Raw genomic sequence first — 23,517 nt, forward strand, 5'->3', positions numbered from 1 at the left:
TTTTTCCGTTTTCCCTTTGCTCTTCCTATCATGCCTCGCACCCCAAAACTCATGGCATCCGTCTCATCTTCCATGGAGAGAATGAAGACTTGTTGGTGCAGTTTGGCTTGCCAGAGCACCCATTGCACTTGTTCTGATTCTGTTGTTTCATCCCACGCTTCTCCGTTGCTGACAAGCATTTTCTGTGGGGACTGAGTGGCAGCTTGCGTAGAGAACACATTATTGCACCTTGCCTTCATCTGCCATTCGCCTGCTTCTTTTGTTTTGGTAGCAGATCTTCCTTTCTCTGACACATTCAAATACGACAGCATTCTTAAGGTACAAATCCCAGCTGTGCTGATCTGGGCTGGCACAAGAGGACAGCTCGGGGGTCCAGCTGCCCACCAGGGTTTGCTGGTCCATGGGTGCAGCCTTTGCTTCACTTCTGACTTTGAAGGCAGCCCATTGCCATCTGCCCACACCTCTACATTGCCATCACCTGGGAGCGGGAGTGCTCTGCTCTACTGCTGCTTTTGGGGTCACATCAGGGTTCTAAGGTTGTAAGGACGATGCCTGTTTTCAGCTTCCGGTGAATGTTTCTCCAAAGCACCAGCAGCCTTTGGTGCCTGGCCATGCTGCCAGCCTAATTTGGTAACGACACTTCTTGCAGATCTGGTCACAGTGCAGATGGGAATCGTCCCAGGAGCTGTTGTTGTGCTTTTAGCCAAATGTTGTTTCTTTTGGGCCTGTGTTAGGGTGAAGCATAAGTGTAGAGATGAAACTGCTGTTCACGAAAAGCCGTATTTACTTAAGCACTGGATATGGCAGTTGATGGCAATGGGTGGAGATGCTCGTGGCGATAGCTGCTTTCACACTGGCAGGTGTGCAAGACCAGTCCAGTGTCTTGGCAGTAATTTTTGGTCCATGAGGTAACAAAAGCATGATGTGAGCAGGCTGGTGGGACTACAGACCTGAAGTCAAATGCAAGTTAATAGTGTAATGGACTATATTAATGTATCCTTCCCATTGAGCCACAGTTGGATCATAGGTTCTGAGATGTGCTGTCAGTGTTTCTTGGTGTCTCCATCTAAGAGGTGGAAACTGATTCTGAAGTGTGTTTTTATGGCACTGGACAAATCTTGTATTTTTGTTATCCATGTGTCATGTACTTTAGGGTCTTCTCCAATGATGCTGGGGTTCTTTACGTATATTAATGCTTTTAGGATCCTTCTGCCTTCACTTTTGCAAGAGAATGTTTTCTGTGTTCAGAAATTGTACATCTCTCCTCTGTTACCTCTATTTTTAAATAATGTTTTCAAACTAAGTTTTTGTATGTAGCATCTTGTGCTGCAAGGTATAAGCAATCTTTCTTTTCATTTCCCCCCTTTTTAAGTCATTTTTTTATGTTCTTTTTTCATATTTTTTCATCATGGTGTCTTATGTCTTTGAATATTTCTTCATGTTTCTTGCAATAGCTTCTTCATCATTTGCATCACCAGTGTATCTTCACACATTCACATTAGAAAATCCATTCTGTGTGCACTTGAGATTTTTTCCTGTCTCAAGTCCCTAGTTCTTTAGTAGTGGCTTCAAATTTGTTCAGTCTATAGGTTCAGATGATGCCGAAACCAATTCTTTGTTTTGTTTTTTTTCCAGCTTCACTGGACTCTCATCATATTACTTTCCCATCCCAAATATCTGCATCTGCAGAAATATCAAAAATACAGACTGGTAAATTGTGTTTATGTTTCTTCCATAGCTTAGAATTTATTTGTGTGTCGAGGATGTTACAGTTACATGCTGTTTGCTCTGGTTGCTTGGCATTTTCTGAAACAGAATTTTGTCTGCAGTGTTTGGAATTTAGGCTCTATAACTACATGATGATATTCTGTGACATAGGATCAAATAGAAAACCCACAGGAATCAATATTGGTTTGGGTGGTTTTAATCTGTCAGCTCTAAGGTCCACTAGTTAGATAGAGTTATTATCAGTTATGAAGACATATTCTTGACTGGGATGTTTTACCCTGGGAAATATTTTGTTAGTCATACTATGCACATTATTTTGCAGTTTTCTCTGTTACTAAGCTTTTTTTTTTTTTTCCCAAGTTATGTTATTGTTTCACCTTGGAACTTTTCTTACTGGGTTCATATCTATCCAAGATTAAATTTGTATTCACAGCCAAGATATTAAGGGAAGGAAAATTATACTAAACCTGACAATCAATGTTTCAGCAGTATTGTTTTGAATTTCCTGTGTCACTTTCTGGCTCTTCGGTGTGTTACAAAAGTTATGTCGATTTGTGTTATGTCAATTATTTAAAATATCATGATTTACTTTAAATGACGAATTACAGGATGTGTAGTAGTATAGTAAAACCTGTAGCTCAAAAGTACTGAAATAAGCAAATTGTTGGCAATAGAAATACCTGGCTATAGAAATTCGGATTAGCATGTAATTTAAATATGTAGGTCTCTTTTGCAGGTGAAGTCAAAAGCACAGTGTTTTTGATGTTAAATGTACACAGATCAATTGCGAGTCCTGTTGATAAATCTGCTTTTAGAGGGATTGCAGCTTCTGTCAGGTTGTGTCGATTAGGGGCCTGTGACATTTTCAAAACTTTGTGGTTTTGTTCATTTATTTTCAAGTTGGAAATCTTGTGAAACTGTAGTATAGTGGTATTGGCACCTTGCATATCAATGTAAAGCAATCTTTTTCTGATCTCTCCTCCCCTCCCTCCTTCGCTGCTTCTCCCCCTCTCTCCCCCCCATGTCTGTACCAATATGAATCTATCTCTCAAGGTTATTTACCTTTTTCTGCAGTTACAAGTTCAGCTGACCTGGAAAAATCTGTGTCTCCGCTTTCCGGAACACCTTATGTGCTAACAACAACTATGGGTAATAGTAATGTATTAGCTTTTTCATTAAACCACTTTGGGTGTTTTGGTAGCAATTTTGGTAACCCTCTTCATCCCTGATATTTTGATCATTTGCTGTACTTGTTTCTGCTTGAGTCATGATCATCAGTATAGAAAAAGTACCCTTTTTCATGTGACAATTTGTGCTTACTGCAGAGAAACTCATCTGATAGTGTTTCTGAGCTTACATTTGTCTCTCAGAATGCTACTAGGGCTATTCTGGGTATACTTAAATGAAGTAATCTTTTTTTTTTTTTTAATATTATTATGCCTCAACCTTAATACAGATCTTAAAATTACTTGGTTTTTTTCTTTCAAGCTTAATTGTTATACTCTCAGATGGATACACACATTTATATACGCTGTTGTTTATGCCAGCATAGTAGGCTTCTTTCTTATATTTCTTATGTTCAGTGGAGGTTTTTTTTTACTTTACCCTTGTTTTCTATGTGTGTATGTACACATATTATACTACATTAAAATTCACTAACAAAATCTTAACAGAAAACGAAGCACTGAAGAGAATTAAGACAGTCTTTTTTACAGAAATATATTTTCAGTGATTTTAGTTGTGTAGGTTATATTTTTTCTGCCTTTTTTGGAGCACTTCATTCTTACAGGCATGGTATTAGAAGTTATTTTCTTCTTTTATGTTTATATTTTCTGGGTTGCTTTAAACTATGTGGACCATGCTATCTAAAGTATTATTAGCTTTGGTTGGGTTACACTTCTGTTTCAGTTGTCATTTTAACCACTAGCTTCAGCTCCCACTCTAAACATTACTGCTCCATTGTCAAGGTAAGGCATGCTTATTGTGGGTGGGCCTCTTCATTTCATATTAAGTGTGTTATAACCTGTAACTTTTTTTTTTTCCCCTAAAACAACTTATGTGTAGAATTAGTAGTCATAGGTAGTGTAACCTGGGATTTTTATAGCTTTCAGTGGTATTCAGCCTGTTCTTTCAAGCCATGTGGCACCTAGTAAGCCTGAAGTAGCAGATGCTAGACCAGGTACAATAATCTCTAGCTCATGCTTTATTCAGTAGCTCAAACCATGCTCTTGAACTCACTGAAGTTAGTACACTGGTAATCCTCACATTCACTGCACATTTAGATTAGGCCCTAACACCTGAAATTTCATTTAGATTGCTGTTAATGGTTGAAATTGGTGCTTTTTAACACGATGCATACAGCAACTCATAGCCACGTAATTCTCCTTCAGTATTTTGAAAACTATGCCACATAGATAATTAAGGAAACAGTATTTATTGTTCAGTAATGCTGATGAAAATACTGTGATGTGTGCTGTAGGCTGCATTATACTGCTGTAGCCTTATAAATATTAAAGAGTGTATCCTTAACAGCATGAAATTGGTTAACAGTTACAGACATGTGATGTTTTGGACTGAAACCATAGTTCGTCACTTGTCAGCTTTCTACTCCAAATTTTGTTTGTTTTTAATGTCTGATAATTGATTGTTCAACATGTCCTCTGTATTAAATTCCTACAATTTACACCATACCATCTCCCTTAAGTGATGGACGAAACCTCAAAATGTTCAAATGCTCAACTTAAAATCTTACTTGGCAGTGGTTGAGATCCAGACCAGTTGCAGTGAAGGCAGGAGGAAAGAAACATCCAGTATTTCTACACATCACAAATATGATGATTTATAATCACTGAAGCTCTGTGGAGTTCAAAAGACAGAATTTCTGTCTAATGCATACTAAAATGATGTGTCCAAACATAGGTGAAATATTTGTTGTTCTTGTAGAAACAAATTTGGTTTTGCATATGAAGGAAGAGTTTCTTCCATTACCTCATTGCTCTCTTATGACTGTCGCCATTTCCTCCAACAGCAACAAGTGAATCCATTCTGGAATCTTTCACATCTAAAACTTCTCGTCCTTTTCAGTGGCCAAGGGTAACATTAGGTAATGTTGTTTTCACCTAGTGTTTGTTTTGAGCATTTCATCCATATGAATGCATTTCTTCTAGCATATCATTTCACATGCATAATCATTCTTCTTCCTGGTTATAGAGTCTTGTTCTTCCATTGTCGTTAGACTTGTTGTTCTTGACATATCTCTGAATGAGAACATAGTTCAGGATGGTTTTACTGTCCTCAGAGAAGTAAAACTTGCTTCTTGCATGAAAAACACCATCGTCCTGTTATTAGATGTTCTGTCTATCTCTTTTACATTCATGCACACGCATCTGCTGTCTTTGTCTCTGATATGTAGAGCTTTCATTGTGGAAATTTTCATTGTTTTGTAGACATCTACAGATGTCTACAGATCTATTTCTGTTCAATGCACGGCATTTCAGTATCATCTCCATTCCACACTGGTTACATCAGATGTCTTTGACATTCCATACTAAGTTGTCTTTTCTTCAATATAAACTTATGGCATGTGGTGTTTGTTGTGGGAAACCCTTGTTAAATAATTTCTGATTGCCATCTGAGCTCTTTCTTTCAGCTCCAAAAGAAATACCGCTTGTTCCTTCTAAACTGAAACCATCTGCTACCCCAGAACCACAGCATGTGAAACCTGGTAATTTTGCACACCGTTTTTATAAGTTAGTTTGCAGAGAGATATATTCACTACAAATATCTAAGCAGAACTTCCTAAAAGGAACAGGATCTATACATCTTGACTAACTCAGCATTCTGAAATCTAAAATCAGTCATTTGGTGTTGTCTGACAAGAGGCATGAGAGTTAAGCTCATCAGTTTTACTCACGTGGGTCCAGTGATAAAAATATAAACAAGTTCTCTAGTTTTGTAACCTTCTTAAAGGACTTGAAGGGAAAAAAACTACTTCTGGGTGTCACAGAAGTTTTTTTTATGTCACTTGTATTAAAAAAATACGTGATTATTATTTCTATAATCTCTTTTGCCAGTCGCCATATCCCCCTTTCACACAGACATACTATGGCAAAGATAGCATCTCTGCTAGTCACAAAAGTTTGTTGATTGAAGTAAAATAGAAATCATGAGCAGTAACTCCTCCCGCATGAAACTCAATTGAAAGGATTGCAATTTTAGTGGGAATAGGAGAGCTTTCTCAAAGTAGAGGGGAAAACTTTCATATACATGAGATTCATTCTTTGACCATGGGAACGTTACCAGTGTGTTGTATATTTTCTTCCTTTTCTGCTTTTTGATCAAACAATAGATACATCTGCTAATTTTCTTCTTTTTTGGGATTAAGGGAGCTGAATTTGCCTCCTCTAGTGTTTCAGGTACTGGATCAATAAATACTATGGTGTGCATTACTAGAGCAATACTAAAATATTTCCATTATCATCTCAGCAAGATTTTGGCATTTAGAAGTTTTCTCTTTGGTATAGATTCTCTGGTATTTCTTATGGACTGCAGTCTTTTCTTCAGTCACAGCCCTCATCTGTTGACTGAATCAAACAATGGATTAAAAATGCCCTGAGGACATAAATACGGGGAAGGAGCCTCAAAAGCAGACTCTCACACATAGCCACAAGCATACAGTGTGTCATTTCATAGGAAACAAACCTGAAAGGAGTAAAGGGTGTTATGCATAAGAGCAGGACTTAGTTGCATGCTTATCTAGTCAGTTTGAAAACACACACCCTGAACCCCTGAAATGATGTTTACTGCTGATACATCTACTGATCTGTTTGATTATACTTGAATTTTTCTTTTCTAGCCCCTAAACCATCACTTTTGGAGCCTAAAACTTCTCAGACTACTGAAAAACCAAAAGCAACACTAGGTAACACATGGTTTTGTAGCTGTTGGTCACTCTTCTTTGCAGTCAGTATTCTTCCAGCTCCCTACCAGTACTTTCATTACAGTGTTGAAAATTTAGGACATTTTTGCATACTTTTCTGCGTATGTCTTTTGAATGCTTAAAATCAACCTGGAGTTCGAAAGAATAAACAGCATTATTATTTTACCTCTTAGTTGTCTTGCAATAATGAATTGCTAACTTAAAGAGAGGAATATTTTGATGTGATTGTAAGCTACAATTGTGTATTTTAAATTTAATTACTGACTACTATAGCGAAGAACAGGCAGGGATTTTGCTGTGTGGTAGTGAAGTCTTAGGAAGATTTTTGAGAAGCCTTCTTAGCAAGTCTGGTTTCGCCATTTGCTTTTGTTCCCAGTAGCCATATGTTGCTTCACTTCAGCCTTGCAGAGTGTGATTTTCAGGTGATACAGTAGAAAGGATAATGTTGTAATCCAGTGTCTTTCTTTCAGCTCCTAAAGAGGCAAAACTCAAACCTTCTGCATCTAAACGTAGACCATCTGGCAGACCCAAAAAGCCACGAACTAAACCTGGTAACTAACTTCCATAGCAAACATTCGTTACAGCATCTCTCTTAAGTAGTATACTTTAGTTTAAATTTATTCTATGTGAAGCTCAGCATTAGCCATCAGAAAGATGGGCACTGAGGGAGCTGTGCTCTTTGAGGAGGATTATTTTTGTATTGAACCAAAAAAATTTGTTTCAAAGCGTGAAAACTTCTAATTTTTATAGCCCAAATCACCAAGTCGCATGGCCTGGCATTGAAACAAATTGCTTTCCTGCTTTTCATTTCAAAATAACAAGTTTTCCAATTTAGTTCAGCACAGAGTCCAGAAAATGCAAATTCTCCTGCTTTGTTGATGGTTATAGCATCTTACTAGAACCATAGGATTTGTACTGATTCAGTGATCATTAATGCATACATAGACTTACCTGAAACTGTGAAAATAAGAGTGAAAGAGTGATTTCTGCTCTAGAATTTAGTAAAGGCATATTTTATGATAGCAAATGAAATTGCACCTTTGCACTAGGGTTGAATTTAGTCTATGATGTATGTCTGAGATAAGATACCTAGCACTTTCTGGACCTGAAGAATAAGTGAATACAGTTACAAAAATATTTCTAGCGTTACATGGTCTATAATGAAATTAGAAATCTTAAAAAGGCATAATTGTATATTGTAAGAATATATTACTTAGTCCTGGAAGGAATCAGGCAATATTAGTAAATTCTTCCCAGATTCTCTGTAAATTTTTTTTTTTTTTTTCTCATAAAAAGAATTACTTTCTTCAGACCAAATAATTCCTTGTGAAGCTTGTAACTAAATGGTTCTTATGACTTGGAACAGTTTCAAAATAGTGTGTATAATTAGTTTTTCATGGTGATTACAGCTTGGGAGTTCAGCTTAAATTCTAAACTTGTATCATGGCAGTGGTTGTCACCTTTCCTTAACAATGACTTGAAATAATGAAGAATATGTGCCAAATTCATACTTGATCACTGACTTAGTAATGACTGTAAACTTCCATAGTCTTAGCACAGTACTCAAGATAGCATAATGTTAAATAGATCGGTGCATATATGTAGTTTTTCCTTTTACAGTCTTCTCTCCCTTACCAGGCCTATGAGGGTCCTGGAGGGACTTCTGAACATCTGTCTTCTGAAATATAGTCATACCAGAGAACCATACATTCTCAGCCTACGAAAACTCTGCTTGATAACTTGGTGCATGTCTGTCTTACTATTTTCTGCCCTTCAGAGTCTAAGGTTACCTGGCTGCTCAGAGCTTATAACCCAATAATCTGATAAATTGTTCAATGCTATCAAGAGTAACTTTTATGTCAAAGTCCTCTTATATTGTCTGGGAATTATAAGTAGATGGTCTACTTTCAGAAAGGTCAAAAGATTTGAAAGTCATTGTATTTTCTCCCAATCTTATTCTCCTGTCATCATCATTCTGAGAAATCCACCTGCCAGCTCTTCCTTTTCATCTAGAAATGTCTACGTCAAATGTGATTTTTTTTTTAAATGGACTGAAATCAGTAACAGAGGCTTCCAGAATCTCTTTAGGATTTTCACCTGAAATCTTTCACATCTAACCTTTACTGTGGAAGAACACTGTGGAAGAAACTCAGGAAAAATAATAGATTTGCCGGAGAAAACAGATTTCTCTGCTACTTTTTAGTGGTCTGTAGACATAAAAGCAGATTGTCAAGAAAACAAGAAGATGAAGACTCATAGAGCTCCTCTGCCAGTGGTGTTCCTTTAGCATAAATGCACCTTTTATTTTCAAAGAGCAGTAAAAGCCTCACAGGGTAGCTACTGTTGCTTAAAAGCATTCAGTAAATTTATTACTTTTTCAGCGTTTCCATTTGAATAGTGGGGGGAGGCAGATTTTTATTGGGAAACAAGAGCAGCTGAGGCGTAACAGAAGTTGAGAAATAGATATAGATGCCTGTACTTCTCTTAAGAAAATTCTCTTTATTCCAGCAGCAACCATTCCGGTGTCAGTCACTACTAGGAGTCCCTACACATATGAACGTCCAAAGACTACAGAGGGTAATGATTACAAGTCATCTTTAGCCAGTCATCTTTTCACTGGTTTGGTAATATGTGCAGTTGAAAACACCATTTCCTGTAGGCATCTTGCTTATTCATACGTGGTCCAAACCCAACAAATGGAAATATACTCTTGGTGCTTTATTATTTCTCCATGTCTCTAGCATGGAGATACCATCTTCTAAAAGACAGGGTATCACTTCAAAGGTATCTGATTAGAAGCTTCAATTACATTAGAAGAAGAAAGTGTAAGAATTATTACAATAACAAAGATTTTATGAAATATAAAAATAATCTAAAAATCATATTTCAGCTACAAACTGCTGAACAATTTCTGCAGAAGGGAAAGTGCTTTGTTGCACATAACTGAGCATTGCTTGATAATTTCTCAAATTTATGGAAAATATTTCATCTTTTCATTTGATCCATGGAAACTTGTGTTCAATTTATGAAAAAAATAATGTGATTCTAGTTTTAGTGAGGAGGAAAGTTTATATAAAGTAATACATGATAGTTACCTTTTTTGGTATGGGAATATGTGTTTGGTGATGTGTTTAATAAGTATGTTTCAATGTAGAGTAAGAACAAAGGCGTCCTTTGCAGTGATCTTGAAATATTATATCTAAGTCAAACAGTTGAGTCACTATTTGCATTTACTGCGTAGATTGTACTCTGAGACAGGCTTCAAGATGTTTTAAGAGGTATAGCTTTGCTCTTTAAAACCTGGATGAAGCCAGTTACACATATGATACTTTTCTGGACACAGACTGCTTTAAGTCTGTGCTTAAAGTGCTTAAATGATTTGATTAAATAGAATCAATTTGTTTTGGTTAATTAGGAACAAATCACTGCAGTTGGAAACAGTAAATCTAAGTTCTACTTCATAAATTACTCTCAAAACTCTTCCAATGACCCTGATTTGCCAAGGCTAACATTAGATAATAATGTTTTCTTACCATTGTTTCTTAGCTCTCTTTTCTTTGGCTTTTGGTTAAAATCTTCAAACCTGATTTTGCTGCAGAAGAGCATCCAACTCTTTGATTATCCCTTTCTTCAAAGCCTCCCTCTGCTTGTTTTGCTCATATCCAATAACACTTAATGCATCAAACCCATAGCATCATTTTTTTTTCTGTGTTTATTATTGATATGTACTGAAGGTAGTTTTCTAGACTTTATTTCTCTATTGCTAAATATGAATGTGATTCTTCTATCGTACACAATTTAATTTCAGCTTAAATACTGTTTTTTACAAATCAGTTTCCAAAATCACAATCCACACATTTGAAGCCCAAATCATCGGCTATGACCATAACCCTCAAGCTAAATCTGATAGGGCACTACTTTTGAAATTGTCTACTTTGAGGCTTGCTATTTGTGCAGAAAGTAAAAAAGTTTAAAGCTTCAATTTTTTTTTTCCTGGAGGAGGGGAGAAGGAAGTAATTCATTATTTTGAGATAATATTTATACAAAGAGAAACCAAATTGCTTCAGAAAACAATTTGCAGGCATGTATTTTCATTCTGAATATCTTAAGTATTTTTTTCTTTTTAAGTACTCACTGCTTTTTTGAAGGCAACCTGAAGATAGAAAGGTCACCTTAGTGGAAAATTTTAACTGTTTTGTCATGGTCAGCATGCCACTTTCAAGGAGTAGCAGACCTCAGTTTGAGAATACCTGCCATTTTTGTATATCAAGAGTCCCTTGCTCCCTCTAAGATGTGCGATCTCTTCCCTTGCTTGTTCTAGGATTTGCTGATTTCTATTAACATTTTTGCTTCTGTTGCCATCAAGTTTGTGCTATTATGTTCTTCTTATTGAACCTGTATTATTAGGAAGTTCAATTGTCCATGGTTTTAAAAAGTTGATGTGAAGATCTGTGTTACTGTGGTGTAGTGTTAGCACCTGCTTTTATACTTCCCAGTGGAGTAATTTTAAAGGGTTTTTTTGAGTATGTTCTATGCTTACCTTCTCACACTGTTTCTGTTGCAGTCTTGGAACCTATTACACTTAGAATTGAACCACCAAGGTCAACAATAGGTAATGATGTTTCTTTGGCAAGCTGTCGTATTTGCTTTTTTCGTCACAGAAAGCATCACTGAAGTTAATCACCTTATGCCTTAGGATTGTTTCATTAAACTTCATTTTTCTTCTAGGTAATTCTCTTGCTTGGCATTCATGAGAGTTGGACGTATTGCTCTCTTCAGAGTTCGAATGTCTCTTTTTTAAGAAAATGATGCTGGCAGCTCTGAATCACCTTTCTTATAATTAAGCTTGTCTGTGCTTGTCCCAGCTTTTTATTTAAGAAAATAAAACCCAAGCTTCAAAAATTACTAAAATTCCACTTTCTTGCTTAGATTGTTGTAAACACACGGAGAGTATGACCTGACTTTCCTACTTTCTATGAAGAACCCTTTTTTCTCTGTTGCAGGTGTGAGGTTTCTCTGTTTCTGTGTTCAGCGTGATAGTAGATGCTGATTGCCGTGCAATTTAAGCAACTTACTACCCACGTTTTCTCTTCCAGCTCCAAAGGGGACTCAGCGTATTCCTTCTATACTTAAAACTTCACCCAAACCTCGTATGCCACAAGCCAAAGATGGTAAACTGCTTTGTGTGATTATTTCTAATACAGTTTATATTGGATTGAAATGTATTTCTTGAACAACTGTTTAGGTAACTGAGCCAGTTAAAACATAATGGGGTTCTGTTCTGCTGTGTCTTCAGTGATTTGCTTGCATTTTACAGGAGTAGTAGCATTCACTAGGAATTTTTCATTATGCAGAAGAATAAATCTCTGCTTCTTCATGGCAGCAGAAAGAGAATATTATTGTTGTTAGATTACAGTAGCAACTAAAGCAAATACCTAACAATTGAAGTATGTATTATGGCTGCTTAGGTGGTACAGTTCTTTTCCCACATTGCTTTGTTTTATTAGAATAAATACGTTTTCCTTTTAAGTCACAATAACTTAATTTCATTACATTATTATTTCCTGCATGAGCAAGTAAATTACTTGGTAAATAGCTCCTATTTGTTTATAAATATTGATATTTATTAGCATTGATTATCATTTATGCTGTATTAAAAAAAAATTTTCTACTATCATTAAATGTGAGTGCAGGTAATGTCTACAGAAAATTACAAGGGTATTGAATATCAACATAAGTTATCTTTTTGGTAAATGTGAAAAAATTCATGATAATCACTTTACTGAAGATCTGTAAATTGTACATTGAGCAATATTTTTGAAATCTGATGTTATGTATTAGATATGATTTCCTCATGTAGAAAATGGTCAAAATCCTTGTTCTCTCGTAATCTATGATTCACAGAACTTTTTTTACAGCATCATCCACTTATCTTGTGATTGTCTTAAAAGATTTGGTTATTGTCACCTGTGCAGAAGAATTGACACAGAGAGGGGTACCATTTCTATTATGCCGCTGCTTCTAATGAGGGAAATGCAAGAAAATAGCATAAATTTTACATCCTTATGCCCCTAAAACACACAGTTTTGTTTTAGATACACACCAGTTTAGAGCTGAAGTATATGATCATGCAATGCAATACACTGTAATGCTCTTTAATAATACAGTATCCAGAAAACAAGCAAGTGGCCTCTGATTCCAGTTGTATATATAAACTGCATTTGAAATACACCACAAAGGGAAGAGACTTGTGTCCTTAAAAAGCCATTTTGGAGTAAGGGAGTGATATATATTGGATATCTCATTGAAGCCCATGGGAGAACTAGGTTTACATGATGTTTCAGCTTACACTGCTTTCTCAGAGACTTCATTTAGCGTAACAGTTTTTGTATGAGGCAGCATACATAGTATGTAACTCAAAATACAGTTACTAAACAAGTAATACTAATTGTAAATGCAGTTATTCATTTCAATTTTTGTAATAGCTTTTATGTTTTGTTTCTGATACAGTCCTGAAATCTGTAACACTTAGAACTGATCAACTAAAACCAGCAATAGGTAACAGTTTTACCTGCAGAGACCATCACATTTAGCTTTTTTCTCAGTGTACACCAGTCATCACAAATACATCTTCATTGTACCTCACTGTCATAATTTTTTACTATTAAATTTAGTCCTTCTGTAAGGTGGGGGGTGGGGTGGTGATTTTACACTAACAATTCATAATCATCTTGTTTGTTTTTTCTCACACAAACGTGTTCTGTAAAGTGGATGGAAGCACCACAGTCTTCCTTTGATTATGTGTCTCTGTACTGAGTTTCTGTCCTGTGCTGCTTCATCTTTTAAATCGGTCCATCCATGCTGGCCTTGCTTTATGTTACCCTGTTACAGAGGTTCTCCATCAGCATTATTTCTCTGTGTACCAGACATTCATGCTTCATTACTCATACAAGCTTTTTGTGTTTCCAGAAGGTTCCAGAGGCATGTATTCTTCTTTAATAATATGCCTTCTGTCAGTCTCAGTTCTTGAAAGATTTTAATAGTTGCATTTTTTTAATTTCAGTTCGAGAAGAAACACAGCATGTTCCCTCCAAACCTAGGACATCACCAAGCTCAGAGGTGCCACAAACCAAACCTGGTAAGTACATTGTTTCTTTTTCTTATTAAACGTATATGTGCGTCTTGTTCTACTGTGGAGCTTCAGATCAACATGTATCCCTTGGGTGTGTATGTTGGAGCATATGCATTCAGGGGATTTATAAGCAACCTGGTAAGTTTAAAATCTCTATCTTCACTTCTTTTTTAACATTTTAAGTCACTGCACTAGTGGGCATTTTCTGTGCAGTTGTCAATGAAAATAGGTTTTGTGTGTGTGAATTTGGGTTTGGGAAAATTGAAGGTGAGGGGGTGTGTCATTGCAAAGAGGATTTTTTCTGTATTTCTCAAATTGTGTACTTGTTTTTTCTTTATCAGGCATAGTTGCTCATTTATACTTTTCAGTTCACTTTTGCACCCCCCTTATGATGATCAGAGATTTAAGAATGTGTAATACTTTCTATAATGTTGTTTACACAGCTTGGTAGAGAGCATTATACAACCCTGAGCTTATTAAAGATGAAGGAAGAAAGTTACACAACTAACACTTAACAACTGCATGAGGTAGTGTGGTGGGTTGACCCCAGCCATTAGCCCACTAGCCCCTTGTTCATTCCACCTTGCAGTGCGCTGGGAGAGAGAATCAGAAAAGCAAAACAGAGAAAAAAAAAATCATAGTTCAAGATGAAGACAGTTCAACAAGGATAGAGAGAAGGAGAAAACCCAAGTGATACAAAGGTGTCCTGGGTTCAGCAGCAGCAGTCATTTTTCTCCTTCTTAGCAGCTGGTGCAGTGCTGTGTTTTTGACTTTAGTCTGGGAACAGTGCTGATAACACTGATGTTTTTAGTTGTTGCTAAGTAATTTTTACTCCGATCAAGGACTTTTCAGTCTCATTCCCTGCCAGGGAGGAGGGGAAGCCAGGAGAGAGCAGAGACAGGACACCTGACCCAAACTAGCCAAAGGAGTATTCCGTACCACAGCACGTCATGCCCAGTATATAAACCGGGGGGAGTTACCCGGAGGGCCCAGATCACTGCTTGGGTCGGGCTGGGTATCGGTCAGCGGGTGGTGAGCAATTGCGTCCTCTCCCCTTGTTATTTCCCTTATCGTCGTTATTATTGGTGGTGGTAGTAGTGGTTTTCTATTATACCTTAGTTACTGGACTGTTCTTATTTCAACCCGTGGGAGTTACATTCTTTTGATTCTCCTCCCCATCCCTCTGGGAGCAGGGGGAGGAAGAAGAGTGGGAGTGAGTGAGCAGCTGCGTGGTTCTGAGTTACCGGCTAGGCTTAAACCGCGACAAAAGGTAACCACACGCTACATCCCACTAGCAGCCCGGTGTCACTCTAGGAGCAATGGGTCCTTTGGAAAGTTTTGCTGTTAAGCATGACATTATGTGAGGTGAAATACCCATTTGGTCAGTTTGGTTCAGCTGTCCCTGCTGTGTCCCCTCCTAGCATCGCAACCACCTCCAGCCTATGTGCTTGTGGATAGAGTTAAAAACAAAGAAGTCCTTGGTGCTGTAACAAGAACTCTTCAGCAATAGCTAAAACACTGGTGTGTTGTCAACATTCATGAATCCAAAACACAGTACCACAGGAGCTGCTGTGAAGAAAGTAAACTCCGTCCCAACCAGACCCAGTACAGGTATCCAAAGTATATGCAGTATTATGTGGTGCTGCTGGAGAAATGGGCAGAAAGATGACACCTAAGGTTCCTTTTCCCCCCAGTAAATCTGTGCCTATTGTTTGAATCAAAACGTTGAAAGGAATCAGGAAAATGCACAAAGTTGAAGGTGAAAAAACACCCACAATTTCTTTATGGTTTATTATAAAAAGCTTCAGATTGATATTTGGGCTCTCTTCTGTATTAGAGCTATTGCCTTGAACTGGAGGCAATTCTGAGCAGCATTATCATAGAATCATACTCTGACATGTTGAGTTTCAGGGAGGAGTGACAGTCTGTCATTGGCTGTAGCAGGATGATTGTATTGATTATTGTGGAAGTTGTGATTGTACTGTTTTGATTATTCGTGGTAATACTTGTTTTTGTTGTTTTTTGTTTGTCCTTTTTAATACACTAATGCAGTTCTGGAACCAATTACATTTAGAACTGAGAAACCAAAGTCAACAGTAGGTAATGATACTTTCTTACTTAAACAGTTATGTTGTCTTTCCTCTTCAACAAAACTCATTAAGAGCAGACCTGCAAAAATTTGTCATCTTTCTTTGTGTGAGCCTTAATAATTTATCAGTCAAGATTCTCTGTCTCTTTTCTTATTTTCTACAAAACAATTGAGGAGGATCCTTTCCTTTCAAGTTGCTATGCACGTAACGTAGGGCAATCTCCTTCAGTATTTAATGGTAAGAGGCAGAGGGCAGATCAGAGCAGGATTCTAACTTACATGTTCTCAGTCTTACAGTAGAGGTGGCACTGTTCTCATTAGTCATATGGTTTAGGCGAGCAGAGCTGCATGTTGCAAGTTTTCTTTCTCTGCTTCCTTTCCCCTTCAGTTTTACTAAATGATACTTAGTCCTTCATAGAGGACTGAAAAATAATTCTGTTTCACTAAAACCTCAGTTCCGCTAAAACCTCAGTTCCACTGCCAGAACAGAATCACTTCAGTGATCTTTGGGTCATACGATTCTGTGGGGCAGATCCATTTGACTAAGGCATTTTTATTATTTGAATCTGGTACTGCGAATCATTCCAGTACAGCCTCCATTACAGTCTAGTAGTGTCTTTGTATTTGAAGCTACTTATTTTGTTTTCTTCTTCTGTTAAGTCCTCTTCTTAAATAGAACTAGTAATTCTGTCACATGTTTAGTTGATAGTATGCCTCAGAAGATTATTTCTTTTCTCTATAGACCTATTTTGTTTAAAAAACCCTTCTCTTCTGCATCACTTCCATAGAATATCTTTGGCTTAAATGTTTGATTTGGTGGTGGTTTTTTTACTGTTATGGGTGGTAGTGGACACTGATACCTCAGAAAATTTTAGTATGGTGTAACTCTCTTTCTTTCAGCTCCTAAAGATACACGTCATGGGACTTCCAAACCTAAAACATCACCCAGTCCTCGTGTTCCTCCAACTAGAGCAAGTAAGCTTATCAGTATTTTGCCTTTTACTGCATGAAAGTTTTATCAGTTTGAAAATTGTCAAAATTTACAAGTTCTCTGAAAGTACACAGATAATCACTGAATATGCTGTGGTTTACTGTCATAATCGTCTTTGCTATATGCCTGTCATGGAACTAGATAATCTGCTAAATATTATACATGTCAATAACTTGTATAATGGTAGGGAAATGAGGGTTAACAGTCATCTTTGAGCCTTTGTACATCAGAAAATTAGTGTCTTAATTTCCACAGAATGTGACAGAAGTATTTATATTTTCCAGTTACTCATTTACAAGAGTAAAATTGCACTACTTTCCTGTTGCTACAACTTTGGAAATAGTTCTGTCCATTTGAAAATTAGTGGTAAATTTCCATGTTTCTTCTGCTTTGCTGGAGTTTTTTTTAATGCGCAGCTGAGTAAAGTACGCAGCAGATTTTTGGAATATGAAATGCTTGAGAAGCACAACAAGGATAAATGTTAGAACTACAGCAGTTTACTGTGTAGAAAGCTCTGTGTGGTAAAGCTGAAAGCGGTGGAGAGTTAATCCAGCACTGCACTGTAACAGTCACTTTGTCTTTAGTCTCTGCATGAACATAATATTGTTTGCATTGTCAGGAAATCTCTTTGTGATTATTTTCAAATGGAAATACTTTCTAAAAAATATCTTGGAAGAAAATGAATCTTCTGTCAGGAAAATCAAAAGGTTTATGTTGAATTGTTGTTCTCGGTAACATGTTCAAAACTTTGCACGTCTTCACAGGTCCAAAAGAAAGTCGACGAGTCTCTTCCAAGCCTAGAGCATCACCAGGTCCAGGCATAATACACACAAAAACTGGTAAATACATTGTTGTTCTGTTGTGTTTGAATTCTCAGGGTTTGTTTTGGGTTGTCTTTCCTCAATGAATCAAGCGTTGATTAACATCTCTGCTTATTATAAACAAATAGGTTTTCGAATGATCACATGTTTAAAGGAAGATAGAGCTGAGTCATATTTTTAATGGCTGAGTTTTGATGAGTCGTGTATGCTTTTCAGCCACATGACAGCTGTCACTGATGAATAATCTGCTTATCAGGATAGACAACATGCAAACATTATAAGAATGTTCTTGGAAGAAATTTTATCTTTTGTGCCTATCAGAAGTTCTTAGAGAAAAACATATTTGAGGTCCTCTGTGTATGATTCTAAATATCTTCCTCAAACCACTTTTATGTTTGTGTGCCTTGGTAATGGAATTTGACCCTTAAAAGTATATACTTAATAGGGATTTTAATAGTTTGGTAGTGAACCACCAAACCTCTCTAACTCCTGATGGTTGTGAAAGCATCAGTTGAACCTTTTGAGTGAGTATATCTTCGCTAATTCCACCAATAATAGTAATTTTTAAAAATAAATTTAAGTATGTGTTCCAATTTGAAATCAGTCATGTAAAAGGTTCATGTAAAAGTACCCTTTTGCATGTACTTATTGCTAATTCTGTGTATGTTCTTGTTTTTATGAAGTTTTGGCACCTACTATATATACAATTGAACAACAAAAGACAGCAACAAGTAAAGATGTTACTTTGGGCTGGTCATTATTTTTGCCCTGCTGCTCCTTGGACCAATTATATGTTGTTAGTCTCGTTTTCACATATTATCTTAATTCTGCTGTGTACCAGATATTGAAAGATTCCTAGCTGTTTTGTTGTCTTCACAGAAAATTTTTTTCACTCTCATACACATTGTAATTCTTTGACACTTGTAGGAGACAAGCATGCCATGGGTATTGCAGTTACGAGCTCTGATATACAGAGGGAAACATGGCTACTATAATTGTCTGTGTTCTTGCAGGTTTTGTTGCTTGACTCCAGATGTTGCTTACTTGATCAATTTTCCACCCATGTTTTAATTCAGGATTTTCTTTTCTCTTGAAATTCCTGTATGCATCTGACCCTCAATTTTTCAGTCTCTTATGTAAGGATCTTATTTTTCTTTGCAAGCACGAGGCGTGCAGTGTTTGTGCAGTAAGCCTGTCTATGTCTGAAGATTATAAACCCTTAAAACAGGACTTTTCTTTCAGCTCCTAAAGAACCACAACATACTCCCCTTAAACCTACAGCAGATTCCATCCCAGATGCTCCACGCAGGAAGCCTGGTAAATTATCTGATATTTTGTCAAGCTGCAGTAGATAATTGAACAATTCCTTTCAGGACGGGCAGTGGGGGGAGTTATCAACACTGCATTTGCCATTACCTGGGTATCTGTGTAGCTTAAAAAAATTTCTGCAATGCTGCAGTTAACTCATGCCACTGATGGAAACTACAACAGTTCAAGATTTATTTTTTTTTGCTATTATGTTGATGTTACCAGAAGGAGAAATAGTAGTGACCTGTATGTTTAAATCAATGATAAAAAGTTATTCACAGCTTGTATCTGGGCAACAGACTTCAGTTGTTTGCACCATGTTTTGAACCTCTTGTGAGAGAAGCCTCTTGAAGCTGTTTCATTGGTTTTCCTTTATATGCATATTTTCATCCAGATCAGACTGGGGATTCCCTTCACTTGTATTTGAGTTAGGAGACTCCCCCCCATAAACCTGACTGAACTGTATAATATAATCAGTGATTTCACAGAAGGGTGGTTGTTGTTGTTGTTTTTTAAGTATCTACAAAAGAAAACCCCGAACAAAAAAATTGAACTCTCTGTAACCATAAATCTCTGAGGGTAAATGCCCATTGCTCTTTTAAAACATCCCTTTCCTGGTGTATATAGTATAGCGCTGAAGTGTTTTTTGAAGGGGGCGATAGGGAAAGGGAGAGTCTTCATTATTCTGAGCATTATCAACATTTCTTCCAACAGAAATCATTCCAACCTTCCATGAACCAGATACTACTATGATTCCGCACATTCCTGAAAGAACAAAGGCAACGTTGGGTAATAATGTGTATTTCATGTGTTTTCCATTGTTGTTAAAGAAGATCTTCTTAGGGAGAGCTCATTACATGACATTAAAAACTAACAATGTTTTGTTCTGCTTCTAGATACTTGCTTGCCCTCTGGTCTTGATAAGGGTAATAATGCATGAGCTCATTTACTTTTGAAGGTTCTTTTCCTCATCTCATAGCCTTTCCAGTCAAGGTGGTGTAATTCTTTAAGATTTTACATATTTTGCAGTAAAAGGGGACTGACTTTAAAGAGTATGTAGTGATTCCTGTAACTTCTGCACATTAGGTGTGGATACTGTCATCCTAAAATACTTTTCTGCTTCACTGCAAGGAAATTACAAGTTATCAGCTATAGTGTAACATATACCAAAATGGACCAGCTATGTGACCCTCCAAATCAAATACCAATTCTTAAAGCCATCTTCTCTGCTAACTTCTAGTCATCCACATTGGGAAAACTTGCTTAATTATATGAAACATTAGCTGAGAATTCTTTATTCTTAACTTAAATGTCAGATGTGGACCAAATAAGGATCAATGAATCCAAGCAGCATTGGGCGGCAGGAGTATTGCTTGAGCAGTATCTGGTAATATCAGTTCTCTATCCCCAGTTTCAGAGACCAACATTGACGACAATTTTCTGAGAAAGAAATGGTATCACTAGTGAAGTATTAATAGGCATTCAGTAATCTTTGAAGTATGCTTTTTCTTTCTGAGGAATAGGAAATGAAAAAAACTTTTAACCGTGTTTCTATTTCAATATATATTCCTTGTATGCATGAATTACTTAGGTTAGTATTCATTTGATACCTCTATATAGCTTTATGAAGTTTACGTGCTCTGTTGTACATATCTGGGGCTACCTGATGCAATATTCATGTGCAGAAAATGGTTCTTCAGAGCTAGGGGGATGAAGAATGCACAGGCTAGGGCAGATATTTTGAAGATCATTTCCACTGGTGTAGATCACAGACTAGCTAGTGCCAAGATAACCTTTTCCAGTAAATGATTTCTATGTGGCAACAATTTTAACTGGCTGCTATGAAGACAAGAAGATTGAATAGTTCCCACATAAAAACAAAGGGTTTAATTCATAAATCAAGTCTGATACTAAGAATCCATTCAAAAGCAGATTCTGTCCTCAGATATTCATGTGTGGCAGATGTGGAAGATATAAGCTGCTGCTGTCTATTTTTGTCCCATCATTGTATGCCGTTCATTATTCACTTCTTCATCCGAAGCTACAAATTTGCATATAATTTGGGGGAAGTCTGAGTCAGCAGCCATTTAACTTGTTTCCCTTTCTTTGCAGGAATTCCAGCTGTTTGCTTTTCAGCTTTACCCTTACATAATTTGCCTTATTACAGATCAGATTGTACTTACATTCCTTGTATGCTATGGAAGAAGCGTGGGTTTGAATTATTGTTATGGGTGCTGTTTGTTTTTATTTCAGCTTCAACTGAAAAACAGTTCATTCATACCAAACCAAAAACATCTGAAAAACCAAGAGTGCCACACACCAAACCTGGTAATGGAATCCTTCCTTTAATTTTGTGTGTTTGTGTTTAGTAATTCCTTTCCTTAGCCTCGGGTTTTGTTCTTTTTAATGGAATTGCTCATAGCTGGCTTTGTGCTCAAACAAATGCATTACACTTAATCCAAAACATGCCAAAACTACACTGAAAATAATAATACGATTTCTAGTATGCCTCACAAATGGTTTTCCTACTTTCTATTAAATACAGCAAATGATGACTAAAATGTAGTAATGTGGGTGCTGACAAATCTCAGTTTTACTTCCTACTTCCAGTTTTACTTCTGATTACTTCCTAGTAATCAGAGATGCAACTCTATGAGCACTTTTTGGTTTTTTAATCCAGAAAGTGCAACAGAACTCCTTTGCAATGTGCTTGTACAGTTGGCAACTGATATTGTGTGCTATACTGAAACAAAAGAAGGCTTAAAAATAGTTATAGGGAGCTGTGTCTCTTCCCATTTTTGTTACAGAAGGAATATATAGAAGTTAATGATATCTGTCAGCAGCTGATTTTTAAAATATTCTGCTACGCTTTAGTTTGGGGCATTTTTAAAGTTTTAGCAAAAGTACAAATGCTACTTTGCTTCTATTACAATTTAATATTCTAAGATTCTTCACATTCTCTCCTTAACAGCAATACATCAGACAACTCCACAACCAATTATTACAAAATCTTCTGCTACCACCGAGCATTCAAGGGCAACAATGGGTAAATAACTTTCCTTAAAGTTAAGATGCAGGTATTCTTAATTTTTCGTGAAGAAATTCCTAGAGAACATGCTCCAGTGTGGTACTTTGTGTAACATCATTCCACTTCATTCTGCTTGCACACGTGCATGTTTCTTAATACGGATGAGTCTCAGTTCTATCCTAGAAGTAAAGCAGAAATAGCTTACAGCTCATATCTGGTCAGAAGCCTGTATCTGTCAAATCTCCTACCAAAATCAGTGGTCTGATTTTTCTTTTAGAACAAGAACTTTAGCCTCTAACTCAATTTATCCTACAGCACAGTGCTAGGACTTTTCTGTGGTTTGGATAGTCATTTTATTTCAGGTTCCAGAAAGCCATGGAATTGTTATTGTCTTTTTTTCAGGCATTTGAGGCATGAATTTTCTGTGGGCTAAATATGACATTGGATCATGACTTCTGAAGAATACAATAGTAATCTTCTTCCTTTTCTTTCAGCTCCAAAAGAAACACTGCTCATTCCTTCCAAACCCAAAACATCTGTTGGGCCAGAAGTACCACAGACTAAACCTGGTAATTTAAAGCTTTTAACTTTAAAAGTGTTATTGTGGCACTGCCTTAGTTACCCTGTCTTCTGTCATTCAGTACTGCAGTCATGAGATATCCATGATTTGTGGACAGAAATTAGCATCATTGTTCAGCTTGGAGTATGTTAATAAATTATATCAAAGAGAATGCCCATGAATTGCATCTATTTCCATGGGGAGCAGAAGTTGGTTGGGTTTATGAATTAGTGGGTATTAGCCTTGAAAAATGTGAGGAATTAGATTAATTTTAATAAAAATACTCTGCTGAAGCCAGCTGCTTTTCTTTTGGGGGATTTTATTACTCTATATACATTTGCTTCAGTTTCTCAAGGACTTTCGAAACTCAGGGTACAGAATCTTAGTCCAAGATAGTTAGGTGCTAAGAGTATAGGTACATTCTTCCTATCGGTGATTTTTGCAGTAGCTAGAGCAGATTTAGGGATGCATGGTTATAATTGAGTCATGTCATAGCTAACAACTGCCATGTTTTGGTACCACTAAAAAATTAGTTTTAGGTGAAGAATTTTAGAAAACAGAATTTATAGGTTTATTCTTTGACTTCTAGATTTTAAATCATTATAATGATGTATATGCAAAATTGCTGTTAAGAAAGTTGTTAAAAACAAATGGCACTATTTAGCTACTGCTCTTTATGCCAGTAAGTAGGTTACTTTCCAGCTTCCATATTTTAGCCTTGTTTCTGAAAGAGAAAGAGATGTAGTGGATACCGTTTCATCCAGTAACTTAGATATCTTTCACTAAATTCAATCATATTTGAGTAAGGGAAGAATATCTGAAAGATAAACCATTACTGTAAGCTTTTAGAAACTTTTTACGAAGTGCAAATTAATATACCCAGAGTGAGAAAGACCAAAGACTGTCAGAACTCCACCTTCAG

At 36.7% G+C, this 23,517-nt stretch overlaps 1 protein-coding gene across 1 annotated transcript in view; it reads left to right on the top strand.

Moving 5' to 3' along the window:
- Positions 1–23,517, top strand: part of ABI3BP (ABI family member 3 binding protein) — a 143,207-nt gene that overhangs the window by 79,448 nt on the left and 40,242 nt on the right. Inside the window, exons 26-46 of the mRNA XM_030476242.1 lie at positions 1,636–1,710; positions 2,803–2,877; positions 3,833–3,907; positions 4,757–4,831; positions 5,378–5,452; positions 6,584–6,649; positions 7,138–7,218; positions 9,176–9,244; positions 11,232–11,279; positions 11,764–11,838; positions 13,178–13,225; positions 13,731–13,805; positions 15,852–15,899; positions 16,789–16,863; positions 17,644–17,718; positions 18,384–18,431; positions 18,943–19,017; positions 19,723–19,797; positions 21,262–21,336; positions 21,980–22,054; positions 22,531–22,605. Of these exons, the coding sequence (XP_030332102.1) occupies positions 1,636–1,710; positions 2,803–2,877; positions 3,833–3,907; positions 4,757–4,831; positions 5,378–5,452; positions 6,584–6,649; positions 7,138–7,218; positions 9,176–9,244; positions 11,232–11,279; positions 11,764–11,838; positions 13,178–13,225; positions 13,731–13,805; positions 15,852–15,899; positions 16,789–16,863; positions 17,644–17,718; positions 18,384–18,431; positions 18,943–19,017; positions 19,723–19,797; positions 21,262–21,336; positions 21,980–22,054; positions 22,531–22,605 (1,458 nt within the window). The remainder of the gene's footprint in view (positions 1–1,635; positions 1,711–2,802; positions 2,878–3,832; positions 3,908–4,756; positions 4,832–5,377; positions 5,453–6,583; positions 6,650–7,137; positions 7,219–9,175; positions 9,245–11,231; positions 11,280–11,763; positions 11,839–13,177; positions 13,226–13,730; positions 13,806–15,851; positions 15,900–16,788; positions 16,864–17,643; positions 17,719–18,383; positions 18,432–18,942; positions 19,018–19,722; positions 19,798–21,261; positions 21,337–21,979; positions 22,055–22,530; positions 22,606–23,517) is intronic.

This window comes from Strigops habroptila, chromosome 2 (genome assembly GCF_004027225.2).
Source record: "Strigops habroptila isolate Jane chromosome 2, bStrHab1.2.pri, whole genome shotgun sequence".
Lineage (NCBI taxonomy): Eukaryota > Metazoa > Chordata > Aves > Psittaciformes > Psittacidae > Strigops > Strigops habroptila.